Genomic DNA, 26,876 nt, shown 5'->3' with positions numbered 1-26,876 from the left:
TATATTAGTGATGAATTTGAGTGATCTGTTGAAAGACTTCTCCGTACGGTATGAAATTGTCGAAAGCCGAACCACTCTACCATTGTTCACAGAATTTTTTTTAACTGTCAAAGCTGAGGGTGAATTGATATCTTTGGGTGGGTCGGAAATATCTGCAACACGTACCAAAACGTATGTCTACAGTTTGTCGCCGGTTTTTTCATTTTAAGCGCTATTTATTTATTTATCGTTTTTCTCTTTCTTATTCCAGCAATTAAACCATCTTTAAATTCATAACTCAGTTGTTTTGTTTCTCAATCTACGGTAATGATTACTTTGAAAATATTTTTGTTACTTGCTTTTGCTGCAATAGTACATCATTTGTGAGATTCATATGGCAGTATAGCATGTGTTATTAGAATTAATAGCATTAAATGGCAAAAAGTATGAATTCATCTTCGGTAGTAGAATCATCGTTGGGAATTTGCACTCCCACTGAAGCAGTTCTTAACCAACTGAAAGAATTTCGAATGCGAAAAAATGTCACCTCTACAGCATTAATTTGTGAGTTGCATTTATTATTTTTGTACAAGCAATTTTTATGAAATTTACTTTTTTTAAAATATATTCTGCTTAAATAGTGAAAATTGATCATTGCAGCCAAGAATTGATTTGTGAAGAATTGATAGAGGTGAATTATGATATCATTTGGTCAATTTTGCAATTTTCATCGGTTTGATTATTGTTAGAATTGTTCAATAGAAAATATCAACGAGGCTTTATTGGAAGATGAGCCTAGATTTGTTTTACTTTGTCGTCGCACGCAGCATTCAGATGGGCGAGTTTCATTTCCATTTGTATTGATTTTTGTCAGTCCTTCTGGTAAAGATGAAGTTGAATTGATTTCGTTTGTTTGTGGATCCATTATGTGAAAAATTCTTTTTCTCCAAGGATGTATTCCAGAAGTGCAGATGTTATACGCAGGCAGTGTTCGTTTTGTCAGGGAATTGGTGAAGGCTAATAATGTAAGTGAATAAATGTACCGTTTTTGTTGTTTTCAATCGCTCGTTTATTTATTATTAAAATTCATTTATTTATTTCTATTTTAGTTTATTGTAATTCGAGAAATTGACGAACTGACTGACGATCTCATCGACACCAATTTGCATGTAACTTAAGCTGTTGCCATTTCAACAGCTACCACTACTGCTCTTGCGTTTGTTTCCTTTTTTTTCTTGGACAATTTTTGGCGGTTTATTTATTGTTCATAATAGATGAAAATATTAATTCGTTGATTGTTGGCAGTGTATAAATAAATAATTATATTTCCATTTTTGGAAACATAACTTTCAAGCACTTTTGGTTATATATTACCATTACATATATTGCAAATATATCTCTGTATGTATGTTTTGAAATCAATAACGTTATTGTTTTTGATGAACTTTTTTCAGTTATGTATCTGAAAACATGGGAAGAATTTGTAAGAGTAATTGAAAAACTATACGAAGAAGATCCTGACAAATTTCGTTTCATTACCAAATATTCTCATCAGCGCACTCGTTTGGAATTTAAAGCAACCAACGATCGTGTTTGCGCTCAATATTCCACCGATGCTTTTCAAGATCTGAAACGTTTCGAGAAATTATTGGGTACTTTGATGCGAAACATGGCCAGTCGTGAAAAATAATATTAAATTCCACTCTTATTCATCTCTATATTTGCATTTCAATAAATAGTTTACATTTCTTGTTTTTGCATTCAATTTCTGAAACTTTTCAATATTATTACCCCCGTATTGTCGTCGTCTGTAACAACTAACTATCAATGAAATATGCGATTCTTGGAATCTCTTTTGAACAAATTATTTTTTACTCAACATGAACATGAATGAAATCAATATATATAGTTGCATTTAAAAAACAATGCTTAAACAAATTAAAAAAATCGAGCCATCTTTAATTAGAAAAAACAGTACGTCAACATCTATGAGTGGCAAAGCAGAGATCATGAATTTTTGAGCAGTAGCATTTTGCAATAAATTTACCGGTTTTCAACCATTTTTCTTAATCACTGCTGCTTTCACTAGATGCTGTAGCATAACTCTGAAGCATATCCAACCCACTTGGCAGAGTATTGCTTTCACACACTGTAGACAACAAAGTTACACTTCCTGCTGATTTATCAGCTTGCATTTGCCGTTGTTCCACATCATCATTACGGGAACTTTTGTCATATAATTCTGAACAAAACAGAGAGCGTTCATCAGACTCTGACAAGCTATTTCTTGCGATAATATCTTCATTCTTTCCAATACTGGCATCAACAATTCCCCTGCACCGCACTGCCCCTTTAATCGCTTGAACACATTTGTCTAATTGTTGGTCCAACTTTGATATCTTTTCTCGATTACGAGATACCAAAACACACTGTTCCAGTTTCTGAATTTGTTGTGGCTTTTCAAATTTACCAATGATCAAAGACAAATCGCTGCTGTTAGATGCTTTTTCTTTGTCAAAAATATCTCTCTTTTCAATCTCTAACAATTTGGCCACATGTTTCTCTCTACCAGCTAAAAATACATTCATATTATTTAACCACACCTTAAATATTCACAAAACATCATCCATTCTCATAATACTAGTAAGTTTTCTTAGCATATGACATGTACATACTGCTAACGGTTCTGTAAGATGTCATCATTGAAGCGAGCTTTCGATCAGATTCTGTTTCTTTGACTAGCTCAATGTCCAAAGAACTTTTCTTCAACAGTGCATCATCCACTGCCTTCTCATTATTGATTTCTTTTTTTCTTGTCTACAATAGAGAAAAAAATAAACAGTCGGAAAATACTGCACAAAAATCCACCCCAAAATAAACTTATCTGTTACCCTGAAAACATTTCTTAATTCTTGATTTAATGCAAAATCATCTTTCCAGCGTTTCTGAAAAGTTTCCAGTTGATCTAACTGTGGTAAAGCAGATTTCAACTTTTCATGATCTAATTCACTGTGTTCCAATTTGTACATGGCATCCGTTGACAATTTGTTGCTAGTTTCTCTATCTTAAATAAATTTAATTCAGAAATCAAAGCTGCAAACGTGTGTTGCCATTTTACCAACAGGAACAACTTGATCATTCTGAGACATATCCCACCGTTTTTCCTGTCGCCGAAGACCACTGATGATCTCATAATCAAAATTCTGTAAATAAAAAAAATATCATTTTCATGTATTACAAAAATCAATGCTGAACTACCTTTGGATCAGTCCGAATTTCAAAATAATTATCACAAAGATGGCATTTCATCCGAAATTGAAAAATTGGTGTGCTATAAAAATTACCAACTTTCGTTTTTTCAGCATTATACCGGACACCCATTCCTATGTGATTTTCACACCCTTCACACCAAACATTGAACGGCATTTCAAATCGGATAATTAAAATGCCCATGTGAAGTTTTCTTGCACGCTCTCGAAGGGCGTGCACGCCCTGCCATTTGTTCAGGCCACCTTTTCGAGGGTCGTAATCTGGCGGGTAATATTTATTCGTACCTTTTCTTTCTCCCTAAACATTACTAAAATAAAAAAACACTTAAACATACCATTCCTTACCATTTTAAAACCAAGACAACTTCTGCTGTCAATAAACAAATATCAAAACCACTACAGTAAAGTCTGTCAACTTAAATGAAATTAAGATTAAAAATTACAGTAATAGAAAAAGTGTAATTTTACATATTTAATAATAGCTATTTAAATCATAAAAATTTATATATAAAAGAACATATGGCACTGTTTAAGCAAAGAGAACTATCAACATAAAGATTTTGCTGAAATATCATCTCTGGAAAGCACTAAAGACAAATAATTTATTATTTGAAAAGTGTGCTGCTACTATAATTGATTTAATATAAAATAAATTCTTTGTTAATTTTATAATTCAACTAATTTAATAATCAACTTAAAATCTGCAGTTGCAGGATGGACTCCATGTTGTTTCAAAAATAAAATAAATTGCATTAAATATTAATTTTTTATTGTATTTTATTATGATTTCAATATAATTTAAAATGTATAATAGTCTGAAACTTTAAATTGCATGCAATGTTTATTGAAATTAAGTTTAATTCTTATTTATCAAAATGCATACTGTATACCGTAAAATACAATGTAATTTTTATTGTTGCACTTCTGTGTTTATGTTTATGGGCAGGTGCTATAATTTTGATGAGTAACTTTGTTCTTCTGCTTTTATATTTAAATTCTTCCATAATTTGTGCAAATAATTTTTTTATTTGTTGTCATGAAAGAGTTCATTTATTTTTCGTTTGACTTCGTTTTCAAGCCAGCTAATGCACATTTCACTGTTTATTTGAATTTTTCAGCCTAACTTTATGTTCTTAATTTAATTTAAACATATTTCTGTTATGTATTCTTTTGACTTTGTTTTATGCTAGTCATTTACTGCAAGTGAAAGTAAGATAATTATTCTTGAACAAGGTTACTTTGATGCATTTTTTATTGAAGCAAAATATTTACACTTCTATTTATTCATTGAGTGCTATTATCAGTATTTATATACGGAGTAATTTTCTGTATACATACACAGATTGTTAAGAGTATTGCGTTTTGATGGAAATTTGAAAAACGATGGTTCAGTACAAATGAAGCATTAATGAACTGTTGCAAACTTTAGATAAAAGGTTTTAATTTTTGCAGCTGCTGAAACACGATGAACACCTCTCAAGTTGACTTGCTTTATATTACTGTTGAAATCGGAGCAGAACCTTGTAAGTAGTGAAGTAAGTTATTTAGTATTTTTTATTTAGGTGTTTTTTATAATTTAGTTGGGACTTTTTTTATTGAACCGTTTGTGCCGGCGTCTGAGAATTTGTTGGTTCAGATGTTTAAATTTTTTCATAACAATCCTGCTTCAATGCCCTACGTCGGTGGCGTTTTTAAAGGTAGTGTAATAGATCGGTCACCGGAAAGAATAAATAAACTGTTTTGATTTGTGTAGTTTGTCGCTTGCAAAGCGTGGAATTTGCCTGGTCTTCAAGCATAAATGAAGCATTTCTTATACTTTCACAACAAGGGAATCCTTTTATTCATTTGATCCCACCTTCCATACATTCATTTATGAAAGATCTAGATTTAGCAGCTAAAGTATGTTCTATTTTTGATTTTTGATCAAAAAATTTTTGCTTTTAATTCTTATTAATGGAAAAGTTCTGTAATATTTATTTTTAATTGGCTGAATTTTTTATGTTGCTTCATGTATTTTTTTCTGAAAAGATGTGTTTGTTGACGGTAATGTTGTTGTTGGTTTTATTTTAAATTTTTACTGCTATAATCACTCTCTATAAAATTTTTTGTCGAGTAACGACTGTTTTTTGTTTGTGTTAAAAATATGTAATTTCTATATGCGTATATTTTTAATTATGATTCACTTTATAATTTTTGAATTATAATAGGAACAAGCTTATTTTGTTGGACTATCTGAAAACATCACCAATCCAAATGCCCTTCCCCAAATGGTGGTGTTCACTTCTCATTGGGCTGCTTATGAATTCAAAGGTATACTGGTTGGTCGAATCTTCAAAGGTGGTGATTTGATCATGCATTTGGCCACCTTGGATACTGATTTATCAGGATCCCCAAATAAAGTATACATTTTTGTTTGATTTTCATTAGTCGTGTTTTATTTTAATTTTTGTTTAGAGTGTTAACATTTCTGAAACTGGGGTTGTACCTAGTGGATTTCCTTTCAAAGTGAAGACGCCTGATGCTTTGCTTGACATTTTTCCTGATTCACCAAGTGAAGCAGCCATTAACTTTGCCGATGTTTGTGAAATTTCTTTAATTGTAGCTCATTTTACTATTTTGATGTGAATTTTATAGCCAACAAAGTTGATGAACGTTGTTTATGCCATCAAGTCTTCTGGAAATCTTTTGTTTCGACAAGAGCGTTATCAAATGGCTATAGCTCGATTCAGTAAAGCAATTCGTTACATAAATTATGCTTGCATTTATAATCGACCCAATGGTGAGCTAGAATCGAAAATGGTATCACTGGTTGTTTCTTGTATTTTGCATAGGTATGTTTGCGTTGGTTTTTTTTATGTGCAATAATTTTGAAGTAAATAAATTATTTGTAATAAATCATATTATTCATTTAGCGCCTTTTGTAAGATTCGATTGAAAGATTTTTCTGGTGCATTAGAAGATTGCAATGAAGTAAAGTTGTATTATTTATAATTGTTATTTTATTGCATAGATGTATAATTTTCAGGCACTTGAATTAGACCCGTCTAATTACAAGGCTTATTATCGGCGAGGGCAGGCTTATCATGGAAAACTGTATCACGAAAGAAGTTTGGTTAGTTGCATTACTTTAAAATAATGATAATAATAATAATGTACTCCGTTTATTGAAATATTAAATATTATGAAGAGTTAATTATTTCTGATGTTATAGAAGAAATACATTTTGAAATTTAAGTTTAGAAAATTCAGATTTACCAAGCAATTATGTTTTGTTCTCATCTTGACACAGTTTTGTAGAAATGAAAGCATAATATTTTATAGTTTGATCTTTTTACTGCACTGCGAATTGCTCCAATGGATAAGGGTAAATATTTGTTTTAAATGTTTTACTGTGATGATTTTATTTATCATGGTAATGCTGATGATAATGATTTAGCAACGAAAAGTCAAATTGCAGCAGTATCTGGTGAAATCCAAGTTTATAAAAAGAAACGTTTGCGATCGTTGCAAGCTGACCAGAATGCTCAAAGTTGTGGCGCATCTACATCCGGTTTGCAACAAGAGCAACGCTGATCAGTGATGTTAAACTTTTTGATATTTTGCTTATTTACTGATGCTTATTTTACCCAGTTATATATTTGCTCATCAAATTGATGACCTTATTTGTAATTTATCCGAGATAAATTATTGGCTCGCAGTCACTTTTTTGAGTAATTTCATTGTTTGTTTTATATTGACCGCGGAAATTCCCGAATGTTGAAATCTATCTACATTTGACTTTAATAATCAGTTGTTTTAAGCATTGATGAGAGTGAATAAAAATCGAATATATTTCAATGGATATTTTTTGACTTTTTAAAATATTACTTGAAGTCAAAATCAACAAAACAACAAATAGAACAACATTTCTTTTTTTCATTATCTAGTAAATTATAAAAGTTAGTATAATAGAATTGCTTCAATCAACCTAAGTGGTTGTGGTTAACATTGCTAATTTTGAAAAGCAGTTTCCATAGTTTCTGTATAATTGTACTGTTCCTCATGATAAATTACTACGCAAAAAACAATGATGAAATTACTTTTTTATTCATTAACAACAAGAACAGGAATGTTGTCAAGAATAAAATGTAATTTTATAAAAAAAATTTTTATTGAAATGTATTGATTAACGAGAACAAAAATTGAAATTAATAATAACTGAATTTTTCAGATTTTGAGTTTATTTGTAGATTAAAAATAACAAGTGATAGTAGATATTAAGAGTTGTAATGCAAATAATTATAAAGCTGGGAATTATTTGAAAAAGCGAAGCTTTTAATTAATCAATTTAAATAATAGCTAGTGAAAATTTTGTTATAAATGAAATTACCCTTCTTCAGTATCAGTTTTTGTAATCAAATTCCTAATTTGTATGAGCATAAAAAAGTAATGTTTTTTTTGAAAACAATTTGCATTATTACCAACTTGTCATCCTGCTATTATCAATAAATAAATTGAATTTTCTGAAACATGCAATCTAGCAGTGAAAAACTTTAAAAAGTAATGTTAAACTGCGATTGAAAAGCTTCTTAATGTTATTATAAAATGTTTTCTTATAAAAATTTATTCATTGTGCATTGAAAATTTATAACTTAAAAATTACACTAGTGCTTTCTTTCATAACAATACAAATACTGCTTCTATTCATTGCATTGTGAATTATTCCTTTAAAATTATAATAAAATTCTAAAACAATAATGTATAATGATAAAAAAATGATGAACATTCATTAATAATGGTATACATTGAAGATTTTTATTTGTCATCGCAAGTTCTTTATCAACAGATTATTAATGATTGTTGTATTTAATGTTAATGTATGCTTAAAAGAAATGAAATTTCAAGTAAAAATCAATAATAAATGTAGTAAGTTAGAAGAACAAATAAAATTAGCTGTCAAAAAAGCAATATATATTTTTTGTTTTCAAAATGCACATTACAGCTGCTTAAAATGATAATATTTGAATAAAGTGAAATGAAGTTTCTCTAAATTAAAGAAAATTTTCTTCGCTCCCATCCCGTTTTATTCTGGGGTAAATCTGTTTCAAAAGTATATAATAGTGGTTTTTGAGATAACTTTAAAATAAAATTCCTTTTCAACATTTTCTATTTAATATTCATTCCGTTGGTCAATGAATAATTATTTTTGACAATTAGGAGGTTGCTGAAAGCTTTTAATTACCTCTGATTTTCAGCCTGCGTATCTTGAGCATACAGTAAGCACCTTTTATTGACTTCCATTTCTACCACTGCCATAAATGCTGTAGTGAGACTTTAATGAACAACAAACGTGCCTTGACGCGCTTCATGATTTGCTTTATCCGAGCAGCCCTTCCGATTTCAAACTGCGACTAACCGACAGCATAGTTGATCACCACTATATATACATAATACGCATTCTTAAGTGAAACTGTCAACATTTTAAATTTGAATTTTAACAAATCAAGATTTATTCAATTTATTACACTTGTACAAAAATTATTTGCCCTTTTTTATTTTACTTTTTTTCACTTCAGGCCATATTTACTTCTTCAATAGTAGATGTAGGGGTTCAGGCGGACGTCCAGGCTTTTATCTGTATGAAGTTGTACAAAAGCTCCATGCGGCTCACTTGTACAATTTTTCTCCTACTATTCTGTCTGGTTTCGAGTACTAATTTATTTGGTAAGTTTGATATTTAAAATTATCATTTTGATGTTGTTTAATTTTGAAAGTTTAATTGAAATAAAACAGAAAATGGGAATATTTAAAATTTTCCAATCAATATATAAGATAGTTACTGTTACAAAAACAACAAGCAAAACAAAAATTAATTACATATATTCATTTAACATATTTAAGATTGGATAATTTTATTAATAAGTTTTTATTTATTTTGAACAGTATGCAACTTTATTTATTTATTTATTGATGAAGCATGAATTGCTTCGCTTGTATTTTCCATTTTATGAAAAGTGCGAATGGTTTCCATGTTGTCGATAAAAGTACAAGCGGCTATTGATTTTATAGTTAATGCTGTTGTTGGTCGACCGCAACAATCATAAAATGCACGCCTGTTAAAGTTGTAGAGAAAAGGGGAGAGAGAGAGTTTGTAGCTTATGCGGGGGTGTATCCGGCATTTGCTTACTTTGACTTCAATTACGCGTCCTGCGATACCGCGTAAACAAGTTGCTATTTATCAGTTTGCTACACTTTTTTCTGCCAGCAGCACTACAGTTAGTTGTGATATTATTTTCACAGAAATTTTCTTCAATTCTCATTTATTTCGTATTTTAAATTTATTTTTCATTCATTATCCCATCCACTTTTACATATAAACTGAAATATTTTTCAAAAATTTATCTCATTTATATATTAATATTTTCATCTATTGCGTTTGTTTAATTTGATCATTCAATAATGTTCAATAAATTTAATAATTCTATTCTATTCTATCGTAAATTAAATTGAAAAATGTTAGAATAAGAGAAAATTATTTGTGAAAAGTTAAAACAAGACTTATAATAACTTCAATGAAATAAATGTTGCTTGAAAGTCTATTATTACAAAATAAAAAGATCTGTGAAATCCAGTGAAGAGAAAGATTTGAAATTCTACAGTGTTTAATGGAATTTAATGAAGAAAACAATTATGCTTAATCTGTCTACAATTTTTTTCTTTTTCTAGCACAAGTTTACACTTTTATTTTTCTACTTTGAAGTGAATGAATTATACCAAACTTATATTTGATAAAAAAAACATTCTAACCAAGAAATGAATGAATAAAATGAATAAATGCTTGTAAGTAATTATTTTGTAAAGTAAGAAGAAAAATTATTTTTATTAGAAAATATAATTTTTAGCACTTTACATTAACAAATCTTTTCAACTGTACAGTTAATTTTGTTATAGAAAGCTTTGATCAGAAAAAGTTCAATGATATTTAAGATGTTTGTACTCATCAGTAAACACAGAACTTTTAAGCTCACGTATATTATTATATTCAGGAGGTTAATATAATTTTAGCATACTTTTTTTGAAATAATAGTTTATATTTATTTTATAATAAAATTAAGCAATTGCAAGTGGAGTTTATTAAATTATGAAATTTTGTTGCTGGTAAATTTCAAGAGGAGACCACTTAAAGTGCTATGAATAAATAAATCAATAAGATGAAAATTAATAAATGGTTATTTTACATGCATGGTCATCATTTTTTAATGTTTTTAATGAAATGAAAATTTTAATTGCATCATGACATGAACATTTGTTTGAAGATGTTGTAAAAAGTTTAATATTTCTATCAGATCAGAAAATTGACACCAAGAAAATTCACTGTTCATATAATAATAATTATTATTATAAATGAAAAATAGAGTGTCATTTTCAAGTTTCACAACTTCAGATGTAATTCATTTATTAAATTAATAATTCATTAAGTAAAGTTTTCTTTCTATTGTATGATGACTAGATTTCAATAGTGAAAGATTTTTATTGTTTTGTATGATCTGACAATATGTTAACCAACAAATTAATAAATTGTAAATTGATAACTAGGGTAAAATTTTTAAGCTGAACAATGTCGTTGGGGAGCGTTGCATCTTATTTTGATTGTGTATTTCTTATTATGATTTTAAAAATTGCCTTTTGAATTCATTTTTTAACATCACAAAAATTAATCAATTCCAAACTAAGCACAACTGTACAGTCATATATTTTTGTTCTTAATAGATTTGCTATATTTGTTCAAGATTGTTGTTACTTTTGCAGTACAAATTTAGAAAGTAATATGCTGAAAATGAAATTACATAAATGTCAGTTTCACAGAAATGATAATAATAATAATAATGTATTAATTGTATTTTTGCTAGTTTGAAGAGCATTCAATTTCTTTATTTAAGCGCACTGTTATTACGTAAGAGAATTTTATGTAGTTATTCAGCTTTCTATTTTGCGTAAAACTTTTTTCCACTTAACAAGTTCTAATGATGTTTTTCATAGGCTGCTTGGTTGACGAATCAATATGTGAAGATGGTCAGCTTTGTGCTGATGGTAAGTTTCCTATTTAGCAACATTTCTTTTTGACATGTTGACGTCAAGCAAATGATACTGCAAAATGCCATCTTCAATTGTGCCCTGTTTTATGCAATTTTTCATTCATGTTCGAAAACAACTTCACTGAGATTATTTTCGAATACTCAAGTTTAAAACTTCCTCTTTTTTCCAAATATACTAATAATAAATAATAACTGGCTATTTTTCTTTTTATAATTCTGTTCAGATTGACTATTTTTGGATGTAGTTCATTTCTCAAAATTGCCACAAGTCAATAATATCAGCCTGATGAAAATAATCAAAGACTTTCTTTCAAGTTAAGCTAAAATGTGTCCAAGCATATGAGCTTGTATATAAATAAATAAAGTTTACTTTTTCCTTTTTAAATCAGATATGATTTCAAATTAATCCACCTCTGTGTTGTCCAATTGTTAGGTGACAGCCCATGATAACTGAAATTATTACTGTGTACCCATTTGATCGATAACAAATATCACAATATTTCAGTATAAAAGAGAGAAATTCTATAAGCAATTCAATGTAATTTGATTTCATCTGGACTATAATTTATAAAAAATAAAACTGACTTTCAAATTCAATATGCTGTTAATAATTTTTTTAATTACCATTATGCAACAATAATAACACATTCACAAGCATATGCATTTTAATTATTAAAAAAATTTCTTAATTTAAAAAACTTAAATAAATTTGTTCATCAATAAAGCAAATAATCATAATTTTCAATTTTGTTTAAAATATTCCGCTTTTTCAATTCAATAATTAGAATTTTGTCAGATCACAATTCCAGCACTATTGTGAAACGTACAACAGTTTTAAGAGCGTAATGTTCAAGTATTTCATTAGAAAATATTTTATTATTAGAATTTACATTTATTAATTTGAACATGGTCAAATTAGTATACTGAATGCAAAATTACCAATTATATTTGTTCACATGAATCTGTAATATTAAAATTTTCTGATCACGGATTAGCTACCTGCTTTTATTATTGCATAATATGAAATATCGCGTGACATTATAAAAAGGATAAATTTATGTCATAAACTTATTATCATTTTAAAATGCTTAATAATCTGTTGCCTTATTTCTGAACGTAAACAACACTTTGTTCATGCAGAAATATTGGAGAATCATTAGAGAAAAAGGCATTGAATAATGCATAATTCTCTAATGTCCAGAGGAAATATAAGATGAATTGTAAAAATATGTAATTTATTAATAATTATTATTTTAAATACACGGTAAGATAAATGAAAAACATTAAATAAATAATATGAATTTTGGAGTGGTTAAAAAGCTGCTCGTTTAAAAACAAGTTACGTGCAAATAAAAATGCATTTCATATTGAAAAAAGCAGCATTATAGCTTACATTTTTTTACTTTCAACAGCATATACTTCATCAATAGATGAAGTGAGAATTTAAAATCGAATGTTATTAATGCGTTCTTTTTCTTTAAAAAGATTGCGAATAAGAAATGAAAATTTATTATTCATAATACAGATAGATATCACATTTCTTTCATTGAATCAGTTTCTTGAAATTTTTCCCTTGGGAAAAAAGAATAATTGTTAAAATAAAGCACTCCACTGTTAAAAGAAATGAAATCGTAAATTTTACATCTACTAATTATAACTGTATCACATTTTCTTCATTTTCAGATGGAATAGTTGGACAATGTTTATCTCCAAGAGAAACATTGCTAACGTACGTCAATCTGAAACCTATAGAAAAAGAATTGCTAACTTTGCAGCTGAAAAAGTTTGCTCTTAACGGCTACCCTATGGCCAGCCCCCTAGTTCAATGTTTATTTTCCTACATGATTTTTGTCAGCCGATATCAAATAGCGTACAATCCTGGCTTTTGCAATGCTGGAAATGTAGAATCCAAAATGGAAGTTTTGCAGGTTGGTATGAATTAGTATATGATGTTTTATTATTAATTTGGAAATGTAGTAATAGTATTTTTTTAATTAATTCGCATCATGTACAATTTATTAATTATTTATTGTAAATTCTCCAAATCAGTATATCTATAAATTTAAATGGTGACACAGCTTCTTCAGTGACAAACGAACATTACGCTATAAGAAATGTAAAGCTTTATACAAATATTATTTTATCACAATAAAAGTGTAATTTAAATTTTGTGTAATTTGAAGAAATGATTAAATTAAAAAATGCATAATACATTGCATGTGCAATTTTTAACTGCCAGCATTCTACTGAACAAATTAATAAAAGATTTATTTCATTTTCTGGATACACATATGTATGTATATGTTAGTGAAACACATATTGATCTTTCATCTACTAGGTTTACTCGTCACTGCACACTTTTAACGAGAGTAACAAGTTATCTGTATCGAAATCAATGCCTGTGCTTAGAATTCGCATATAATTTTCTACGCCGTTTTATGCACCGTCGGGAAATATCTGTAATAGGCAGGCACATCGTAGGCGTTTTCTTTCAAACTATCAGTTTTCATTTTAATTTCATTCACTGTTTTCAGCACACGTTTGCATTCACTATTCTGCTTATCTGCTCCATTTTGTAGCTGAACTTAAGATTGTAAATTTTAGAGATTGGATGAATATCTAAGCAACGCCAAGGAATTGATGAATGACGATGAAGTGGAAACAATGGGAGCAAGATTTAACAATATGGAAAACTTCCCGTTTCTTATTCCCCTTATTTCTGAAACACTGCACCAAGACCCGCATAATGAGGTTTCAATTCAGAAAATGATTTTAAGCAAAAATGTCCAAACCAACCAACCTGATTCTATAATGGATGCTAATTACTGGGGCGAATCGAACACCGATATTTCAGATAGAATGGAAGAAGACAGAACTGTAGGTGAGAGAATATTATTTATGTATTTGTAAAAGAAAAATAATAATATTTTCATTCCTATTAAACTGTCATGTTGTGAACCGAACAAACCGCCAACAAGCATTGAACACAGTTGGTAGTCTGCTGATCATGTCATCCGTAATTGGACAGCAATCTGTGTTCTCTTGAGATAATTAAAATGCTTCGTTAATAATAACACTAAAGTACTATTTCAAAGTATACGGTAAACATTAATGAAACTCTCTCATTGTTTCAACAAAATTCATAATACTTTTGATTTTATTTTTTTTATTTATTTAATTTTATATTTTTTAAAGGATAAGTATTAATATGAATAATGAATTAATTTTGGTTTTATAAAACTGAATTTGACTAACAATTATAAAGTTTTTTCCGTTAGTTTTATCTGTTTTTTGCAGCACTTATTTCAGAAAATGATGCGAGCTTTACTGAGCATACAGTAATGATAAAGTTTACACCGTATCATTGTTTTGCTTTTCAAGTTGAAACTGCTTTCATTTTTACTCATAAAACTGAAATCCAAATTTAACTAGAAAATATGTTTTTCATTTATTTCGTTTTTGATATTTTTGAAAGATGTCATTGAAAATATCTAACAATAATTTGCTTGTTTATTGACGTGAAATAATTTAGAATAGAATAATTTAATGTATTAACGCTACTAATTAGTCAATCCAGTGTTTATTATTTGTGTAGCGAACTTCATTTTGAGACACGAATTCAATTATGGAGTTGGTTTCATTTTATCTATTTATTCAAGTGTCATCCACGTATTAAAAAAATCAATGTTATCAATAGCTTTATTCATTTGCTGGAATAATTTCAATAGTACAGATGCGTTTTCAGTACTTTTGTGCAGCTTTTTAATATTATTTAATTTAAATTGTTTTTATTATAAAAATACTTGAAAACACTATTTATTTCATAAAAACATTTCCAATTTACATACAAATAGATAATATATATGATGGTACTGCTTTGTTCATATGCTACTTGTGTATTTTCTTTCAAGCAATTTTTACATTTCAAAATAATTGTTTAATAAATTTCAGAAAGTGAAATTTAACGTCAAACTGTAGAGCATAACAGTTTTATTAGTGTATGTGATTATTAACTGTGATGTTAATGTTGAAGCACTAATTTAATTTTATGCTAGTATGAAACATACTATTTAGCTGAAAGAAATTAATCTATGTTCATTTATTTTTATTGTTGTTTGTTTTACTTCTTATCTATTATGCATTTTATTAAATATTTTTAAAGAAGGCGGAATTTAAATAAAATAATAAGTCGATTCCATAATTCAATAAATTAACATACATATATATATGGAGAACTGAAAATATGTTATTATTATAAGATATAAATTAAAATTTATGAATAAAATTTTGTAAATTCTACAAAAATTCTACTTTTTTTAAAATCAGTTGTCCTATTACTTTATTGAGCCATATTTATAAAATCATACGTGTCTTCCTCTGACAATTCCTACATGCTTAATTTTTTTCTTTTTTTGTATTACTATTTCACGATGGATTTTATTCTTATGTTTATTTAGCTGTGAAGAATTGTAAAGGAATCAATTTCTTAACGAAAATATCATAAACAAAGATAACTAAAGTAATTCTGTTGTTCTACATTTGTTTATAGTTAAGGTTTAAAATCTTTCATAATCCCAATATACGATGTATATTGTATGCAAAGCAAAGCAACAAAGAATTTTGCAGCTTGAACTTTTTGCAATTAATTAATTATCAATAATGCAATCAATCAGAATGAGTGAAGTTGATCAATTTGAAATTTCTAAGGAACAAAGTCCTCTCTTAAAAATTTTAAAATTCGCTTTTCACTTTCAATATGAGATGTAACCATTTTCTGTTTTTTTTTTATTTTTATGGAAACTCCTATTTATCATCAAAATGTTATTTTTTGTATGTGCTTAATTTGCATTGCATATTTACATTTAAAAATTTACTTTATGCAAATAGATCATTGCAGAATGAACATGGATGATAGTGTGATTAAATGATGATGAAAGGTAAAAAGTATTTGAGTAAAATAATTCGAAATTTTTTTTTCAAGTTTAATGCAGTGTAAACACATTGGTATTTTGTTGCATCAGAATTATTCCGTTATGCATTAAATGAATCGAGGTGACATGTTTGTCAAAGCTTATTTTTTAGTTTTACAGTAAAATTTATATTTTCAAAACATCTACGTAAAAGCAGTATGACGTAATTTAATGATAAAATTTATAAAATTAAATATTTTCCTCATCATATTTTTTGAATGATAAGATGCGTTTAAAAACTCTTTTCTTTAAAATTTTTTCTATTTCATATAAATTTTGATGTTTCACCTTTTAATTTGATTTAAAAATGGGTATTCAGTATACAGAAAGTGCTGAAAGTTGTTCAATCTTTAAAGTATAATGATTTTAATATAATCCAGTGATATTATTGTAGCAGTTGTAATGATGAAAAACTTTATTTTAGACAGATTAGAACTGCCATTTTACTTCGACAATCAGAATCAAAAGTTAGAAACTGCAATTGATAAAAAAGATTTAGAAGAAATTGGCATTATAAATCAAGGTATTTGCATTTAAAATTTGCTCCCATTTGTGTCGTATTATTTTTTAATTAATGCTAAAATTATATTAAACGTTTACTGTAAAGTGGTTACCAAAATTTATGTAAAAGTTGTTGTCTGTTGATCTTTTGCATTATTGTTGGGACAAACTGAATGCCTCATGGACGTTGAAGTCTTGCAGCAATGCAAATGATAGTTACAATTAATTTTTTAATAAATTAAATAAGTTTTGTTATCTAAGGCACAGGTAATAAAGAACACAAAATTCAAACCCGACTACCATTATCTCTCACTGCTACACTAAAACCTTTATCTGAATCGGAAATGGATGCCGCAGATGTATCTGACCAATTAAATGGAAACGCAAATTGGCAAGAAAACAACAGAATCTATGTTAAAATAAATAGAAAGTAAAGCACAAAATTTTTTTTGTTTATTACAAATCGTTATGCGCATGCATGTGCTTTTTAAATTTAAGCTTTACAAATTATGATGATGCTGAAAAATTGCTTGCATACTTAAATGAAAATGTGGCATTTCCGAACAACATTACATTTACAAACGTGAAGTAAGTTACAGTATGAATTGTTTTTTCCTTTTTCAAAACTAAATCTCACAAGCATTAATTAATAAACTGGTTATGTACAATAAATTTATATACCGGATATATTCCGCATAAGTTTGATTTTTTTTTCTTTTGACTATGATGTGTATTCTATTCAAAATAACACTTAGCCACTTGTTTTAAATTGTCCATTATGCGTTGTATTTTATTATTGTACTGCAATTTGATTTGCGAGCTTTGTTTCTTTTTTCAAAGCTTTATCTTCCATTTTAGTGTGGACAAAAACGAAATATCTTTTGAAGTGCACACTATTGATGAACTAGCACCATCGTGGGCGTCTAATATGTTTGAGATTCCAGCGACTTCAGTGGACGCAGGTCAAGTGGCCACTGAAACTTGTAATAAATAATTTCCAACAATTTTCACCGCTGGTATTAATTGGATTCTTTCAGATCAACTGATGAAAAAGGCCATGTTGTTTGCGGATGACGCTGAAGTGATCGAAGCTGGAATAACTAATGGAATTGTATGTTGTCTTTTGTTTAGATTAAAAATTAATTGCTGTGCAAATTTATTACGTAGCCTTTGAAATTTTCCCCCATTTATTAGTGTAGAAAATTAGCTATCGATTAAATTTTGCAAATAATAAAAATTATTATTTGAACATATTAAAATATCATCTACTCAATGAAAAATAGCAAGCACATTTGCATTCCATTAAATTGCTGTACGAAAATTCTCATCTATGAAAGTTCAAAATGTAAATTTTGGAGAATGTTTAATTTTTATAAAAATATAAAGCATCTGTTATATAATATGCAAAATTTTGTAATATTTTAGGCAAAAATTCCAGTACAGTATCAAAGCAACAACAAAATTTTGATCCCAGTTGCAGCGGTTTCTGCATTATTAGTAACATCTGTGTTAACTCTTCTAGCTGTGTACTTGTACAGAAGCAAGAAGCCAAATATTAGAGCATACTTTGGCCTATCCTCAAGTGGTGGAAATAAAGTTGTGAAAGATTATGAAGTAAGAAAATAAGAAAAAGTTAATTTTATTTCATTTTTAAGCAGCATTTTAGCTTCTTGCAGTAAAGAAAACCAATGTATTTTAAACCAATTTTAGCCGTGCAATAGAATAATTCCTGCAATAATACTTATAATATTCAAAATTTAAAAATTCATAAAAAAGAGTTGATTGTTTAACATATGCAGCAACAAATTGGTTGCTTGCATTATTACGTACGCTTAAAGCAACAACAGTTTCTTAGGAAGCTTCAGTTTGACTGCAGGTTGAGGTGCAGGTTCGTAAAACAAAAATTAAACCAACGCTTGAAAATGTGAATTGTTGACAGCTATTGAACTTTCTGAAAAGATTATAGCGCTCACTTTGAAGGAGCAAACTTGCTCTGACGTCAGCGCATTCTTAAGCGCTGTTTTAAGTATCTTCTTTCAACGATGCTATTGCCTTACTTTGCACTTCGTCAACTAGCTACTCATCTCCAATTTTAAAGCAAAAAAAAAAGAAAAGACACCAATGCCGCGCTGATGATGATGAATTTATGATTTATGATTATGATTTTTTACATTCCGATGGAATAGTACATTTTTTTTCGAACAGCAGCATCAGTATGATTTTTTTCCTGTTTTTTCCCCATTCATTGCAATTTCAGCCGCAACAATATTGTGTTTTGCGTTGCAACAGCTCAACAACATTGTGCCCCAATGCAAGCATAAAGTCTTCACTTTTTTTGAATACATAAGTATACTTTGAATACTTTTACTTGTTTTTTTTGCATCTACTCTTTACTGGTTATTTTTAAAATTATCTATCAATTTGGAAATTGTAAATAATAAAAATTAATGTAAAATTTTTTTCAAAAATAAAGTTAAAACATAAATCATTTTATTTTATGGCAGCATTAAAATAAATTATGCTTTTACAAGATTAATTATAACATTCTTTATGCTTATTTATAGAATGTTTATGCTAATTTGACTATTTAAAAAAGTTTTTCAATTATAACTTGTTGTTTGTTTCTTTTTATACGCTTGAGTAAATTTTTTTAAATTTTGTATTTATTAATCATTAATTTAATTATGTTTGTGCATCTGTTTACTGAATCGATGGATTACATTTTTTCAAATTGCAAAAAAACTAAGTTTCCTTTGCAAGATAGACATTTACTTTTGCATAAAGCGTTAAGAAATTCTCAAATTATTCTTTGCTATCTTTATCTTAAACATAAGCGAGTTTTGTTAGATTATTATTACTTGAAATGAAAATTATAACCATAATTCATCAAATAAAGTTAAGAAAAGGTACTACATTTGTTCACTTTCATATATTTATTTGTACATATTTGTTTATTTGCACACTCGTATGCACACGTGGATAAGGATATATACATGTATTGATTTTTGGCGATTTAATATTTAAAATTGGTAAAATTTGGTGATTCATTCTGCTGAAAACTAAACTAAAGTGAGTTGTTGCAAAGCGTCATCATTACACTGCTTGATCTATATGTTAATTGTCCGTAACGAAAATTCAATAACTGTAGTCTCTTTGATCACGTCAATTTTCAGTCATGCCAATCGAAAATTTTATTTATTCATCCTTACATTTATACAATAACAAGATTTTAAAATTAATTATTAAATTACTTAATCAACTATGTATTTTATGATTAAAATGAAAATTATATGTGTATTATTTGTTTATAGTAACGTTTAAAAGTTATTCATCATATATTTTGTATGAAAATTCAACATGTTTGAGTTCATTAGACTTTTTGAAACATCACACTAAAATGTAAATATTATGCAAATTAAATGATTTTGAGAATTTATTATTGATCAGTGGATTAATCTGTCATTTTGTATTCATCTTTTATAAATAAATGAATTTCAACAAAAATTTTTTTCAATGTAACTAACTACCTTAATGAATACATTAGTGCGCATATTACTTTTTTTACACGTAGCTTCATAAATTTGTATGTTTGCATTTTTTGAAAAAAACAATGATTATGCAAAATTTTGCTTCAAATATTTTTTCAAATTTAAGCTTACATTTATTATGCTTTAATAACGCAGAAATATTGGAAAAATCTTTGATAACTATCAGTCGAAGTTTTATTATAAATTTTACAGAAAGAGATCGAAACAGATTAATTGGCTAACATCTATGCAATGCATGCAAGCAATGTATTTATCATTTTACGTCAAATGTTGAAATTCGATATTCTTTTGCAAATAAGAAAATCTGTTTTATTTTTAATTTATTGATTTTTGTATATAATAAATTTTACTTGCACATTGCAGCAGTTGAAAATATTCCACACTTTACTGTAAATTTAAAAAGTTGAAAGTTGAGCTTCAGGCGTACTGTTTGCTCTTTTTCAATGTAGTTTAATGAGTTAATGTGAAAAAAAATTTTATTTTTGCTTATTGTTAAAGTAATTTAAAGTTTGTTATTGTTACAGTTCAATTATATTACTTTTCACAGAAATTGTTCCGTTATCATGATATTATTGTTCAGATGCTGAAATGTTGCAAATTTATAAATTCAGCTGCTGTGTAACTGTATATTGCTTAAAATGAAATGAAATTTGTATGAAGCAGTGAGGCGTTGTTGCTGCTTGCTTGCCGATTGTTTGGATCAATGAGATGGAAGTAAATTAAATTCTGCGTTACTGGCTGTTTAAATAAGCATAACTGTGAATCCCTGTATTGACTTCAATCTTCTTCTTCTTCTTCTTCTATTGTTCAAGTGATCGGCTGATTGACGAATATCATTTCAAGTTTCTCTTTTCACATAATATGATTTTATTTTGCTTGATTGGTCATTTCGATTTCAATGATGTCAGTATACAATCCAATAATGTCTATCAATTGCTGCTTTTTCAAAAGCACACACTACTACTGCATGGATTTCAGAAGTTGAATTTGTTTCACATGCTTTTCTCTTTTCTACAGCTACCCCTATTGTCTTTTTAATTACATGACAATCCCTTTCAGCTCACTTTGAAATACTTTTATACCTATTATGTATATTTATCAGTTTATTAAAAATTATTTTTATTTTTGCTTTTTTACAGGAATTATGTCGTCGTCATATGACTGGAAAAGTGAAAGTACCAGAACCATTACGTGGAGTTATGGACACTTTGGCCCAGAGATTGGGTTCTCAGACCAGCGAACCAAGTCCCCCAGCACATACTAGATCTACCAACTCTTCAGTTTCTTCTTGGTGAGTAATTTTTCTCTTTTCGCTATTACTCATCTAGATGGTAAAAAAATATTGCTAAAATAACCCCAACATTTAGGCCAGAAGAATCAGTGCAATCAAATATTGACATTTCAACCGGTCACATGATTTTGGTAAAAATTTTTCTTCCTTTGTTAAAATATCAAGAAATTTTCACATTTTATTTTTTGCAAAGTGAATTTCAAAAGAATGCAACAATTTCTTTCATAATATTATGCAAATTCAAAATTGTACTTTTATGGTAGTGTTTTTCAACTGAAAATTCAATTAGCTGACATTTGACCTGTGCTTGGAGGAATATGGAAAATTAATTTAGATATATTTTTAGTCATATTTGGAGGATCATTTGAAAAATAAGGAACGTCTGGAAAAAGAATGGCATGCGTTGGAAAGTTATCAAGCTGATCAATGGGCTACCACGACCGCGGCATTACCTGAAAATTCGGGAAAAAATCGTTCAGAAATTTTGCCATGTGAACTTTCAGATTATTTTTAAATTTAATTCACTCACTTATTAATTGCAAATAATTTCAGTTGATCACTGTCGAGTGGTTTTGAACAAAGCTTTGAATCAAGCCAACGACGACTACATTAACGCTAGTACTATTGTAAGTTCTGCTTAGCATTTTATGCTTTAACGGTGTTCTGTGGAAAACAAAAAGGCAAAAAACAGAATAACGCCATCATTTTTCTTCAGTGTGACAGTGATCCAAGAAGTCCTACTTACATTGCCACCCAAGGTCCACTTGCGGATACTGTAGCTGATTTTTGGCAATTAATTTGGGAACAAGGAAGCGTCGCCATTGTCAATCTTACCAAACTGGTGGAAAATAACAATGAAAAATGTTGTCGTTACTGGCCTGAAAATGGGACTGAGATTTACCATGTGTTTGAAGTTGGTTTAGTTTTTTACGTTATAATTGGAAAATACAAAAATATTTTTTGACGTTATTTCAATTTAAACATATAAAATTCTATTTACTATTGAAGCATTTTTGATGTAATTATTTTTCAACTGAAAATTTTCAAATAATCATGAATGCTGCATCTTCTTTTTAATTATTTATATTTTATGTTAATTAGTTTATAAATCCATCACTAATAATGATAATAAAATTTAACGACTTGCAACGCTTTCATTTTTATTGCATTTCATTGTAAAACGTATTTTTACAATTAGGTTCATCTGGTGTCAGAACACATCTGGTGTGAAGATTATTTGGTCAGATCGTTTTATTTGAAAAATGTAAACACTCAAGAAACTCGAACAGTCACCCAATTTCACTTTTTGTCCTGGCCAGAAGATGGTGTTCCAATGAACGCAAAATCACTGTTGGAATTTAGACGGTATGAAAGTCAATTGAATATTTTTTGCTTGTTTGTATTTGGTGTTGTATGGTGCACCGAAATGATGTTCTTAGCGAAGAAATGCATGCAACTTTTAGCTGTTTGAAAGTATGATCACTTACGTGGATAACGACTGGGAGCTCATCATTTTTGTGGGATGCATTTCAGTTTATAAAATTGCATAGTCACAAAAGTGATGGGCGCACAGCCGTCAGTCAAGACCACAATCCCGAAGAACCTTACATGGTAATGGCATAGATGTGTTGTAGATTTAAGCACGCTTTTCTTAAAAAAAATAGTTTGTGTTGTGTTGTATTGCGTTGATGATTACACACGCTTCTGCGCTTTGAATTTTTCTCCTATCATTATCATATTTATTATATCTTCAGCAAAGTCAACAAATCATATCGTGGTCAACAAAGTCCAGTAGTTGTGCACTGCAAGTATGTCGTCATCACTATATATTTCGACAAACTTACCAAATGACGTTGAATTTTCAGTGATGGTGCCGGTCGAACTGGAACTTACATCTTAATTGATATGGTCTTGAACAGAATTAACAAAGGTGAAGAAAACGGACGGTATTATTTCACTGCTTATTCAAATATATTTATTTAAGGAGTCAAAGAGTTGGATATTGCTGCGAGTTTGGAACATCTGCGAGACCAACGTATGAATATGGTACGTACAATGGATCAATTTCAGTTTGTGGTCATCTGCGTAGCTGAAGAAGTGCAAGCTATTCTGAAAGCAATGCCGAACGAATAATATTAATAATCATGATAATGATAATAATAATAATAACTCATCAACTTTTCAAGAAGATTCATCGTAATTGACAAAAACCATCAAAAAATGATTCCAGATAAGCACTCAACCAATCCTTTTCTTTTCTCTGAATTCGTGGAACTGTGACACCTATTGTTGTGCAACTAATTTTTGTCATTGTGTCTACCTAATCTATGTTGTGATGCCTACTTTATCCCCAAAATACCTAATCACGGTATTATTGTATTTAGTCGAAAAGAAAATACTCATCATTTGCATCAATATTATTTGCGTTTTTGCATACAGCAGTGCATACAATTTAAAAATGTATTTAATAATCGTCAATATTCGTAGCACAAATGAAATGAATTCATTTATGCTTTTCAATATTCAATTCAAATCTTGTTGAAAGCGACAATGTCCACAGATTGGACCAAATCTTCAAGCGCTAAAATGTTTTCTTCAAGAAAATCCGTTCCCACCTAAAACATCTGTAATAACACCATTTCAAAAAAAATCTCCATTTACCTTATCATCTTCTACAACGCAACCAATTTGGAGCTTTTTCACACCATAAGCAACTGGTAAAATTTTCGCTAAAACATTAACAAATTTTAGAACACTTTAATCGTCTTCATAAAACATGAACTCAGTGAACAATCTGAAGCAAATCAAATAACATACAGGGTCCCCAGATCAAGCCATCAGTTGTAATTTTACGAATACTCTCTTCCATCAATTTCAGATCAGTTTCATCATCCCAAGGTTTTACATCAAGGATGATATTCGATTTCGCAACTGCGGCAGGCTCTAAAAACAAATTCATATTTTATTGGAAAAACTAAAAATACAAACTATATAGGTATATTTATATTTAAAACTTTATGAATAAATTACTTTTTGCCTTTTTCGCAGCATAAGCGTCCAATCGTTCTTGGCGGACACGCTTCTTCTCCTCGCTGTCTTCCTTAAATTCAGTATTTACTTATTTATTTCCTTAAATTCTGATTTTCAGGCTGAATTTTAAATTACTTCTTCACTTGACGAACCAAATAAATCAATATCTTCGTCGTCGTCCCCCTCAGCAGATGCCACAGGTTCACTACTACACTTTGGCCATCTGAAATAAACTACGCTACAAACATTGCACAAACACCAGCTTTTCTCATAACTTTCGATAAAAATATCATGCGTAAATTATTCTCCTTAACAATATGAAAAAGCAACAATTAATATCTTCAAGCCTGTCTTTCAAAAGAAATTTTTAAAAAACTCTTAAGCGAACAAAAATAATCAAAAAATTATATATTTATAAGCGCTAAACTATACAAACAATAAACAAAAATAAATATCTGCTGTAAATATTGTCCATATATATGTATGTGCAATTCAAATATAATTTTAAGCATAATAAATGGAACAATTAACTTCACATTACATGCGTTGGATCACAATTCTAATCAATTTATAAACAACATACAACACATTACACATACAAAACTCACATTCATCATTCATAATGCAACTTTTATAAATCAATAATTTAAAAATTACTTTGCTCTTTCTGCATCTGTGAAACTGGCAATATGGTGAAACCATCGTTGAAGATGATGAAGAGTCGTTGGTGGATTTTTAATCTGATTGAAAGTTTGAACATCAGCGGAAGAAGGGAAATACCTAATTACTTAAAATTAAATTTCGGCAATGTTTAAAAAATTAATAAAACCCATTAATGTAGCTTTTAGTTTCTAAGCTAGCGTTCAACACTTTTAAATCGATTTCTGTTGACAACTTCGCAACCATGATGAAAATCTACAAAAGTAATCATTTTTTAATGTGCAATAGAATAATAAGAATTATTATTATTATAAATGATTAATAATTAGAACAACAATAAATAATACGTGAAAAATTACAACATTACATGAACACAACAAGTGAAACCACAAATTATATAAACAAAGCATTTACACTTCAACTTTAAAAACAAAGTATGAAATATTAGAGAAAAAATTTCCCGTAAAACAAAATAAAAATGTAATAAAATGTTAAACATTACAATGAAATATCAAAAAATACATTCCGATGCTTACAAAACAAAAATATCTAAAAAGAGAAACACAACAACTGTGACTACACTTAACAACTCATGCTACACTGTAATACAATAATGATAATAATGATCAAATGTAAATATAACTTAAATTGTAAAAAATTTTCAAGAATAATTTTTAATAATGAAATTATTTTTATTTTATGTATTTTACAAATGTAAAATGCATTATTTCAGCTACCTGTTCGAAACTCTGAAAAAAACCAAAATTGAAAAAAAGAAAACAGTTAAAGAAATCCCGACCCTCGTTAGTGGGAATCCGTCGATTGCATTAATTTTATTGAATTGCTGGAGTTCATTTTCTGTGCAGTGTCTATTATTGTCGCAATATAATTTTTGATGGTCTTTCGTGAAAAATTTTTTCATATTGCTTTGCAAGTGATGTTACATATGATTTAATGAAATTTTATTTAAGCAAAATAAATTTCATTTACAATTTTTCAAATATTTATTTAACCTATTTACAAATGTTAACGTTCGTAAAGCTAATATTCAGAGATATTTTGTGTTGCACAGTCGATTCAAATTCAACACGAAGCTCATAAATTCTGGACGCCGGATGATCGCTGACAGGATCGACAAAATTCCATTCTTGCAAACATATTCGAAAAAACACAAATCTACCTTAATAAGACTAACAGACCCAGAACAAATAAGCGAGATGAAGGCTCTCCAGAGTTAATTTTTTTTGACTTTCGATGTCGTAAATAGCTGTCGGTGATTGATAGCAGCGCAAGTGTTTCGCCTCTGCAGCGATCGCAACGCTTTCAAGTGGTGCAAGACGTGCACTTTTAGAGAGAAAATATTTGAGCGTGGGCGTGGCTGCTTTGTTTCATTAAATTCAAGGAATTGAGGCGTCGTTATGGGATACCAGTGATGTAATTTGAAGGGTCGAAACGCCGAGCGTCTTGAGTACTGCACTTCCAACGCGTTACGAACATACACACAGCCGTATAAGATGTGAAATAGATTTACTGAAGTAAATCAGCAAAATAAT

General features: G+C 28.9%; 7 protein-coding genes across 7 annotated transcripts; 5 read left to right on the top strand and 2 right to left on the bottom strand.

Annotated features, from left to right (window-relative positions):
• Positions 1-10: 10 nt before the first annotated feature.
• Tsp_04922 (glia maturation factor beta) lies at positions 11-911 on the top strand. The gene is made up of 2 exons (XM_003369460.1): positions 11-193; positions 729-911. Exons 1-2 carry the CDS (start codon positions 11-13, stop codon positions 909-911), a joined length of 366 nt encoding a protein of 121 aa, XP_003369508.1.
• Positions 912-950: 39 nt separating this feature from the next.
• Positions 951-1,669, top strand: Tsp_04921 (conserved domain protein). The gene is given in 4 exon segments (XM_003369459.1): positions 951-1,004; positions 1,089-1,148; positions 1,159-1,195; positions 1,434-1,669. 4 exon segments carry the CDS (start codon positions 951-953, stop codon positions 1,667-1,669), a joined length of 387 nt encoding a protein of 128 aa, XP_003369507.1.
• Positions 1,670-2,045: 376 nt separating this feature from the next.
• Positions 2,046-3,973, bottom strand: Tsp_04920 (coiled-coil domain-containing protein 130). The gene is made up of 7 exons (XM_003369458.1): positions 3,943-3,973; positions 3,605-3,663; positions 3,238-3,546; positions 3,098-3,182; positions 2,871-3,043; positions 2,655-2,796; positions 2,046-2,551 (listed from the first exon to the last, which is right to left on the bottom strand). The coding sequence occupies exons 1-7, from the start codon at positions 3,971-3,973 to the stop codon at positions 2,046-2,048; spliced, it is 1,305 nt and encodes a 434-aa protein (XP_003369506.1).
• Positions 3,974-4,675: 702 nt separating this feature from the next.
• Positions 4,676-7,079, top strand: Tsp_04919 (putative tetratricopeptide repeat-containing domain protein). The gene is made up of 10 exons (XM_003369457.1): positions 4,676-4,771; positions 4,829-4,945; positions 5,002-5,147; positions 5,456-5,647; positions 5,703-5,825; positions 5,883-6,079; positions 6,161-6,218; positions 6,274-6,360; positions 6,570-6,612; positions 6,685-7,079. Exons 1-10 carry the CDS (start codon positions 4,714-4,716, stop codon positions 6,819-6,821), a joined length of 1,158 nt encoding a protein of 385 aa, XP_003369505.1. The 5' UTR covers positions 4,676-4,713; the 3' UTR covers positions 6,822-7,079.
• Positions 7,080-9,385: 2,306 nt separating this feature from the next.
• Tsp_04918 (hypothetical protein) lies at positions 9,386-17,788 on the top strand. The gene is given in 10 exon segments (XM_003369456.1): positions 9,386-9,502; positions 10,130-10,197; positions 10,215-10,276; positions 11,268-11,318; positions 13,007-13,251; positions 13,928-14,204; positions 16,718-16,816; positions 17,056-17,224; positions 17,293-17,382; positions 17,653-17,788. 10 exon segments carry the CDS (start codon positions 9,386-9,388, stop codon positions 17,786-17,788), a joined length of 1,314 nt encoding a protein of 437 aa, XP_003369504.1.
• A 51-nt stretch (positions 17,789-17,839) lies between these two features.
• On the top strand, positions 17,840-23,766 carry Tsp_04917 (receptor-type tyrosine-protein phosphatase N2). Its single transcript, XM_003369455.1, has 14 exons — positions 17,840-17,905; positions 18,220-18,408; positions 19,052-19,116; positions 20,535-20,604; positions 21,482-21,633; positions 21,710-21,764; positions 21,980-22,124; positions 22,186-22,259; positions 22,349-22,555; positions 22,832-22,998; positions 23,388-23,441; positions 23,499-23,563; positions 23,618-23,679; positions 23,704-23,766. The coding sequence occupies exons 1-14, from the start codon at positions 17,840-17,842 to the stop codon at positions 23,764-23,766; spliced, it is 1,434 nt and encodes a 477-aa protein (XP_003369503.1).
• Positions 23,767-24,161: 395 nt separating this feature from the next.
• Tsp_04916 (elongation factor 1-beta') lies at positions 24,162-26,820 on the bottom strand. Its single transcript, XM_003369454.1, has 10 exons — positions 26,751-26,820; positions 26,523-26,701; positions 26,061-26,072; positions 25,493-25,578; positions 25,321-25,443; positions 24,799-24,886; positions 24,664-24,733; positions 24,451-24,576; positions 24,295-24,362; positions 24,162-24,248 (listed from the first exon to the last, which is right to left on the bottom strand). Exons 1-10 carry the CDS (start codon positions 26,818-26,820, stop codon positions 24,162-24,164), a joined length of 909 nt encoding a protein of 302 aa, XP_003369502.1.
• Between the last annotated feature and the right edge of the window lie 56 nt (positions 26,821-26,876).

This window comes from Trichinella spiralis, assembly GCF_000181795.1.
Source record: "Trichinella spiralis strain ISS 195 chromosome Unknown Scfld1557, whole genome shotgun sequence".
Classification (NCBI taxonomy): domain Eukaryota; kingdom Metazoa; phylum Nematoda; class Enoplea; order Trichinellida; family Trichinellidae; genus Trichinella; species Trichinella spiralis.
Note: the sequence above shows the minus strand (reverse complement) of the source record. Positions and strands in the feature narration are given on the sequence as shown.